Consider the following 8627-nt stretch of genomic DNA (forward strand, 5'->3'; position numbering starts at 1 on the left):
TGTGTGCCGCGGCTTGAGTCCCTTTTTTTTCAAACTTTTTTATTTTTTTTTCACGATTTTCACGGTTCTAATTACAGAAATTAAACTAAAATTACCTCAACAAAAATAAAAACATAATGTCCAATTTAAATAAAGAAAATAATAATGAAAATAAACTAATTTACAAAGAAGCTAAGTTTATCGTCGCTAGCTCGACTTAATGCTTCATTCATCAACATATATCAGGTCAATGAGGTCAATCACAGCAGCTTGTTCTTTCTCCATTGATTCGTAATATGGCTTTAATCTCTGACCATTCACCTTGAATGACTTTCCAGTACTTGGACTTACAACTTCGACCGCTCCATGAGGAAAAACCTTGGTGACAGTGAACGGACCTAACCAGCAAGACTTCAACTTCCCAGGAAAAATTTTAAGGCGAGAGTGATACATGAGAACTTTCTGACCTTCCACAAAACTCTTTCGAAGAATATGTTTGTCATGAAAAGCTTTGGTTTTCTCCTTGTAGATTCTTGAGCTCTCATATGCTTCATTGCGTATTTCTTCTAGCTCATGCAATTGAAGTATTCGTTGTTGTCCTACAATAACCATGTCCATGTTACACTTCTTTACAGCCCACCAAGCCTTATGCTCTAGCTCTACTGGTAGATGGCAAGGCTTCCCATACACCAACCGATATGGTGACATACCGATAGGTGTTTTATATGTCGTACGATACGCCCACAAGGAATCATCAAGCCTTGTACTCCAATATTTCCGGTTTGGATTTATAGTTTTCTCAAGAATTAATTTGATTTCACGATTAGAAACCTCTGCTTGCCCGTTGGTTTGTGGAAGATAAGAAACTGTCACCTTGTGAGTTACACTATAGCGTCAAAACAATGCTTCTATACTCTTGTTACAAAAATGAGTGCCTCGATCACTAAGTATAGCCTTAGGTGTACCAAAACGCACAAAGATGTTGGAGCGAATGAAATCCACTACTGTTTTTTAATTATCTGTTCTAGTTGCAATTGCTTCCACCCATTTAGACACATAGTCCACTGCCAAAAGAATATATTCATAGCTAAAAGAGGATGGGAACGGTCCCATAAAATCCATACCCCAAACATCAAAAATCTCAAGAATTAAAATAGGAGTTTGAGGCATTTGATCCTTGGCCGTTATGTTACCAACTCGTTGACAACGATCACATGCCTTACAATAAGCATAAGAATCTTTGAAAATTGTGGGCCAATATAAACCGCTGTTGAATATCTTACGAGCTATCCTCTTAGTTCCAAAGTGTCCACCACAAGCATAAGCATGACAAAAATCAAGGATGGAACGAAATTCAGATTCAAGTACACACCTTCGAATGATTTGATATGTACAATGCTTCCAAAGATAAGGTTCATCCCATATGTAGTGGCGAGCATCATGCTTGATCTTCTTCCGTTGTGCTTGTGTGAGATCACTTGGTAACTCCTTTCAAGCAAGGTAGTTTACAATGTCGGCATACCAAGGAATAACTTCTTGCATGGCAAGGAGTTGCTCATCTGAAAATTTTTCTTCTATAGGAAAATTATCTTCATCCCGAATAAGACGACTCAAGTGGTCTGATGGACCCAAAACGGGTATGTTTTAAATATTTATACTTGCAAGCGCACGAATCGTATATGAAATACAGTGTTCGTATAAGCATGAGATCGAACCCAAATGAGTTGTCTAAAATAAAAAAGAAAACTATTTTAAATCAAAATTAATAAATTCTAACCTAGCCCCAAAGATTGATGAAATTTTTGTATAATGAAAATAAAATAAAAGATAATAATAAAGATATTAAAGACAAATATATATACTTAAATTTTTAATTGTAAACAAGATGGTAGAAGAAAGATTATTAAGATAATAGAATCCACAAAATATAAGTTCAATAATATTTAAAAGTACATTGATTCCCAAGTTTTAGTAATAGTAGAAATTAATCAAACCATCACTTATTCAAATTAGATATTCTATTTAAGCACAAGTTTTTATAAAAATATAGGATCTATCTTCACTTTTAAAAATTATAATTTCAAAGCATTTAGTGTAAATCAATTTAATGAAATAACAAATAAATCAATGAACATTATTTATAAGGCAAAACATAGTATTTTTGTTCTAAGCATTGGATGTGTACAATTTAATGACACATCTTACACAAAGAATATTATGTTTTTGCACTAATGAAGAAGAAAGTGTAAATATGTTCTAAAAATAAAAAATACAAGTTATTTAAGATGAAAGATAATATTTAAAGAAGAAAATCCATAAACTTTATTGCACAAAATGGGAAATCAACATACAAAATAAACACTATCTAGTTACATATTGTTTCATCATCACCTTAATAATCTTAAAAAGATTAGAAACTCATAACTAGAATAGCAAATACAAACTAAAAATTACAAACATATATAGGAAAATTTGGAGGGTGAACCCCCAAATTTTTCCTCTAAAAACACATAGAAAATTTACAACAAAGAAGAAGAAGATGAAGAGAATAGAGAGGTTTTGAAATGTGGTAAGTGTTTAGTGTAACCTCTCAAAAATAAGCACTAAACTCCCTTATTTATAGCAAAAAAAAAGTATTAAAATAATTAATTAAATTGATTAAATTAATTATAATATGGCAAATAGGAGTAAATTGTAGGGAGTAATGATGATTTTTGGGTAAAATGTGTAGAAAGTGGGGTAAAAATGTGGCATTTTTAGACAAAGGAGACAAGGTGTAATTTATGGGCTCAAGGCAAAAGGCAGCTGAGGAAGGTGGCTGTTGGCAGGCTCACAGTTGTGGCAGCTGTTGGGAGCGGCAGGGGAGTGATGGGCCTGGTGGGCTGTCGTGGGCTTGGGTGCAGCTGGGCAAGTGAAGGGCAGGCGGCTGAGTGGCATTGGGTGGCTTCCTGGTTGGAGGAGAAACGGCTGGAGGTGCTAGGTGGAATGGAGGGGCTGGGCAAGAGGAGGCACGTGCCTGGCTGAGATGAAGCAGGCAGCTGGGGGGCCGGTTTGTTGGCAGCAGGGGCCCAACGGCTGGGAGAAGCATAGGGCTCAGCTGGGACAGCTGGAAGCTTGGGCTGAAGCTACTTGGGCCTTAGTTTTCAGAATTGTTATTTTTTTTTCTCCATTCTTTTCCTTGAAAATGCCACATTTTCCTTCATCATTTTCCTTGTTTTTCAAGAGCCCAAAAACAACATTGTTTCCTACATAATAATCATAAACTAAATTAAAATTTAATTTACTTAAAAACTCAAAGACCAAGCAACAATTAGCATAAAAATTTTGGTAAAATAACTCTATTTTGTAGAGTTATCATGGTCCGCCACCATATTCTCAGAACCCTTTTGATCTTTTATCTCCAAATCAAACTCTTGAAGAAGTAGAATCCACCGAATTAGCCGAGGCTTGGCTTCTTTCTTTGCCAATAGATAGCGAAGAGCAGCATGATCGGTATAAACAATCACTTTAGTTCCAATCAAGTATGACCGAAACTTTTCCAAGGCAAAAATGACCGCCAAGAGCTCTTTTTCAGTGGTGGAATAATTAAGTTGAGCATCATTAAGAGTGCGAGAAGCATAGTATATTACATGAGGAAGCTTTTCAACTCGCTGCCCAAGAACAGCACCCACGACATAGTCACTTGCATCACACATGAGTTCAAAAGGTAGCTCCCAATTTGGTGGCTGAATTATAGGAGCTGTAGTCAAATAATCTTTTAATAAGTTGAAATCCACTAAACACTTTTCATTACACTCGAACTTTACATCTTTTTGAAGAAGGTTGCATAGTGGCGTGGAAATTTTAGAGAAATCCTTGATAAATCTCCGATAGAACCCAGCATGCCCAAGGAATGATCTCACTTCTTTCACACTAGTCGGAGATGGTAAAGAATGAATTAAATCAATCTTTGCCTTATCAACCTCTATTCCCTTGACTGAAATCACATGACCCAAAACTATACCTTGGTTTACTATAAAATGGCATTTTTCCCAATTAAGCACGAGGTTAGTTTCAATACACCGCTGGAGTACCAAAGTGAGATTATGAAGGCAGCGATCAAATGAGTCACCATAAACACTAAAATCATCCATATAAACCTCAATGATGTTTTCAATATATTCTGGAAAAATGCTCATCATACATCGCTGAAAAGTAGCAAGAGCATTACATAACCCAAACGGCATACGTCGGAAAGCGAATGTACCAAAAGGGCATGTGAAGGTTGTCTTCTCTTAAACTTTAGGAGCTATAACAATCTGATTATATCCCGAATAATCGTCAAGAAAACAATAATAAGGATGACCCGCTAACCTCTCAAGCATCTGATAAATGAAAGGTAATGGAAAGTGATCTTTACGGGTTGCCGCATTCAACTTTCGGTAGTCTATACAAACTCGCCACCCGGTTTGTATTATTTTTGGTACTAGCTCGTTTTCATCGTTATTTACCACTGTGATTCCAGATTTCTTTGCCACTACCTGAACTGGACTCACCCATTGACTGTCTGAAATTGGGTAAATAATACCCACATTAAGGAGCTTCAGTATCTCCTTTTTCACAACCTCCATCATAGGTGGATTTAATCTCCGTTGCGCCTAACGTGTTGGTTTAGACCCTTCTTCAAGTAAAATTTGGTGCATGCACATAGAAGGGCTAATCCCCTTAATATCAGCAATAGACCAACCAATGGTTGTTTTATATTCTTGGAGTACTCTAATTAATTTTTCTTCTTGGACTTGGTTAAGATCTCTTGCAATTATAACTGGAAGTGTCTCGTTCTTCCCCAAGTAAACATATTTGAGATGCTCCGGAAGTGGCTTCAATTCAAGTGTAGGAGCTTGAACAATTGATGGCTGAATTTCTCATTAGAAATCGGTAAATTAAGAAATGCAACCTTCTTAAAATTCTTGTCAAAACCACTATTGAGTGTGGTTATGACATCCATGATCTCATGAGAAAAATCTTCATTGGTCAACACAAGATGCTCTCTCAACACAACCTTCAAACAATCTTCATTATGCAAATCTAAAACTTGTTGAGAAAGGATATCAAACACATCAAGAGAGTAAATAGCATGTACATCACTTGGATACCTCATAGCCTCAAAAATATTAAATCAAATTGTCTCCCCATCAAATTCCATGGTCAATGTACCGTCATGCACATCAATCTTATTTCTCGCAGTTTTCATGAATGGTCTCCCCAACAAATTGGAGTGGAGCATGGAATAGATTCATCTTCCATATCAAGAACATAAAAATCAGCCGGAAACACCAATTCATTCACTTGAACTAACACATCTTCTATTACACCCCTGGGATAAGCATTCGACCTATCAGAAAGTTGAGTAATTACCCCTGTTTCTTCAAGTGGACTAAGATTCAATGAAGCATAAATGGAGAATGGCATGGCATTGATAGAGGCTCCCAAATCCAACATACAACGCTCAATTCTTTTATTACTAATAGTGCAAGGGATAGTAAAAGTACCAGGATCCTTACACTTTGGTGGAAGCTTCTTTTGAAGAACCGCAGAAACATTCTCCCCCACACTAACTTTTTCATTACCCCTCAATTTACGCTTATTAGTACACAACTCTTTCAAAAACTTGGCATAGCGCGACACTTGTTTAATAGCGTCAAGAAGAGGAATATTCACTTCTACCTTTCGGAATGTATCAAGAATTTCCTTGTCAACCTCTTCCTTTTTAGTCTTCTTTAGTCTGCTTGGGAATGAAGGTGGGATGACAAAAGTAGGCTTAGGGTTTAGTTGTGTAGGGTTGGTTGGCTTTGGAGGAACATCTTCATTAACTGAGCAATCAACTTGTGGCTTGGATGACAATTTACTGGGCATTGGAGGACTAGGTGGATCATATTGCTTCCCACTTTGCAAAGTTACTGCACTAGCATTCTCCTTGGGATTCATCTCAGGTTGTGAAGGCAATTTATTAGACAGATTTGCTTCCAACCTGTTATATGATGCTGCTAATTGTCCCACCTGATTCTCCAAACTTTTGATGGAAGCTTGGGTGGTTTGTTGAAACTGAAGAGTATTTATAGCAAGTGCATTGATTAAATCCTCAGTAGAGGGTTTGGCACTTGGTGGTGGAGCAGCTTGCGGTGCTTGTGATGGTCTAGGTACAAAATTATTTTGAGACCCCTGTTGCAAAATGAAACCAGGTGGTCTTGAAGATGTAGACTGTGGAACAACTTGTTGTTGATTCCCATAACGAAGATTTGGATGATCACGCGAGTCAGGATTATAAGCTTGTGAAAAGGGTTCATAGTACATCTAACGTAATTGACCAGGGAAATTTCCTATAGCATTAACACCCTCAGTTTCTCCCTAAAATAGAGTAGGGCAAGTATCAGTAGCTTGCCCCACAACTTGACAGATTCCACATGGCCTCACCTGTTGGCCTAAAGCTAGTTGTTGTACCACTACAGTTAATTGAGCCAATTGTTGACCCAGCTGATTAGCATTAAAGGTGCTCACTTCATTAGCTGATTTGGGTGGTGGAATAGGATCTTGGCGAATGCCAAACTGTTGTGAGTTAGCAGCCATAATAGAAATCAAGCTCCTGGCTGCAGCAGAAGTCTTATCAACTAGTGCACCCCCACTGGCTGCATCAATCATACTCCTATCCAGTGATTGTAATCCTTCATAAAAGTACTGAATGAAGAGTTGCTCATATCTGATGATGAGGGCAACTAGCACACAACCGCTTAAATCTCTCCCAATATTCATACAAAGACTCTCCTGTATATTGCCTTATACCACAGATCTCTTTCCTGATGCTTCCAACTTTAGATGCTGGAAAATATCGTTCCAGGAACATAGTCTTCATACCATTCCAGGTTTTAATAGTACCAGGTGGAAGATAGTATAACCACTCTTTAGCTGCATCCTTTAGGGAGAAAGGAAAAGCTCGCAGCTTAATTTGTTCTTCAGTCACTGCAGCAAGTTTCATACTAGAACAGACAATATGAAACTCCTTCAAATGTTTATTCGGATCCTCACCAGGCAGCCCATGGAAAGAAGGCAATAAGTGGATGAGGCCCGATTTCTGCTCAAAGTTTACATCCAACGGTGGATATTGGATGCAAAGTGGTTGTTGGTCAAGATTTGGCGCTGCCAACTCTTTCAATGTCCTTTGCTGGGCCATTTTTCTATAGGATCGAACTGAATTGTCAGAATCAGATTCGTTGTCAGACGGTAATGGCACTTTAATAGGATTTACTTGTTGAGCAAGACGTTGAAAATGTGGATTATCGGTGATAGTCCTTGAAGAATGAGAAGCTGACGATGACTCAAGATATTGTTTAAGCCTAAATAACCTTTCTTGGGTATCGTCTTCACCAGACATATACACCTGACAATTCCACAGTAAAAACTAATTAGTCACAAATAAATAAATTTGAATAATAAAGAGAATAACAATAGTCCTCGGCAACGGCGCCAAAAATTTGATGGCTGTCATATACCACAACAAATTTAACAATTATTTTTCTTTCAATACTTCCAATTATCTTAGTATAATAGCAAGCACAAGTTGAACCCATGAGGACTATCGTTCACTTTATTATTCAATAATTAACACTAAAACTTAAAAGGGAATTTAGATTTCAAACTCAAAATTAAATAACATAAACTAGAAAGCAATTAAAAATGGATATTACGATATTAAGAAATAGTTAAAAGTTAATCTCTACCCTCAACAATCATTCCCAATCACCAATAATAAATATCATTCCAATTTCTCAATTAAACTATTAACCCCGCAGATAACGCTGAAGTAAACAATTATCCCAGTCTCCCTATTACAAGTAATTAAGGCGAAGCGCTCAATAATTAACTCTTTTAGCTAAGCAATAAATCTATGAAGCATACAATCAATTTAACTTAGATAAATCATTAAGTCCTATGGAGACAAGTTAATCTAGGCAATAAATTAATGAAGCATATAATTCATTTAACCTAGGTTCTATTTTTCATCACAATCAACAATTCTTTTGACATCACTATCAATTGCAATTTATCACATACATTTAGAATCCTAAACTATTAGGTGAGTAGTAATTCTAAGATGACAATTGAATAATGTAATAACCTTAATTAGTTGGCCAGCTAACAAGAAATCACAAAATCCATAACATTCAATTGGAAAAATGGAAACAATTTAATATTGAGAGAAATTAAATAATGATATTCATTATTAACAATCAAGAATTCATGTCTTGGGTTTTGAATTAACCCTTAACCTTAAAAAAACCTACTCCATAATAGTAATCATAATAACAAACATAATTATAATTAAGATTAAAGAGATTAAGGGAAGAAACGAAACTAGATTGATGAACAAAAATAATGTAGTCTTGTCGTCTTCTCTCCAGCCCTTTCTGAGTCTTTTTCTCTCCTAAACCGTAATAAAAAATCCTCCCTAAAATTAACCCTAATAATCCTTTATAGTCTCAATTAAATTATAATTAAAAAGTAATTAAAAATCTAAAAATGACGTCGCAAGCTGCGGCCTGGAAAATGCGAGCCGCGACCTAGAACAAAATCTGTGCATAAATTGGTCACTCAGGCAATGGCCTGAAAAAACT

The 8627-nt window shown here is 36.4% G+C and overlaps 2 protein-coding genes and 1 non-coding gene across 3 annotated transcripts; 1 reads left to right on the top strand and 2 right to left on the bottom strand.

Moving 5' to 3' along the window:
• Positions 1–204: 204 nt before the first annotated feature.
• LOC133825110 (uncharacterized) lies at positions 205–687 on the bottom strand. Its single transcript, XM_062258100.1, has one exon. It carries the CDS (start codon positions 685–687, stop codon positions 205–207), a length of 483 nt encoding a protein of 160 aa, XP_062114084.1.
• A 4521-nt stretch (positions 688–5208) lies between these two features.
• On the bottom strand, positions 5209–7387 carry LOC133825120 (uncharacterized). The gene is made up of 3 exons (XM_062258108.1): positions 6799–7387; positions 6433–6680; positions 5209–6312 (listed from the first exon to the last, which is right to left on the bottom strand). The coding sequence occupies exons 1-3, from the start codon at positions 7385–7387 to the stop codon at positions 5209–5211; spliced, it is 1941 nt and encodes a 646-aa protein (XP_062114092.1).
• LOC133813044 (small nucleolar RNA R71) lies at positions 6714–6820 on the top strand. The gene has a single exon (XR_009884090.1). It is a non-coding gene; the product is annotated as a small nucleolar RNA R71 (small nucleolar RNA).
• Positions 7388–8627: the final 1240 nt, after the last annotated feature.

Source organism: Humulus lupulus, chromosome 1 (assembly GCF_963169125.1).
Source record: "Humulus lupulus chromosome 1, drHumLupu1.1, whole genome shotgun sequence".
Classification (NCBI taxonomy): Eukaryota; Viridiplantae; Streptophyta; class Magnoliopsida; order Rosales; family Cannabaceae; genus Humulus; species Humulus lupulus.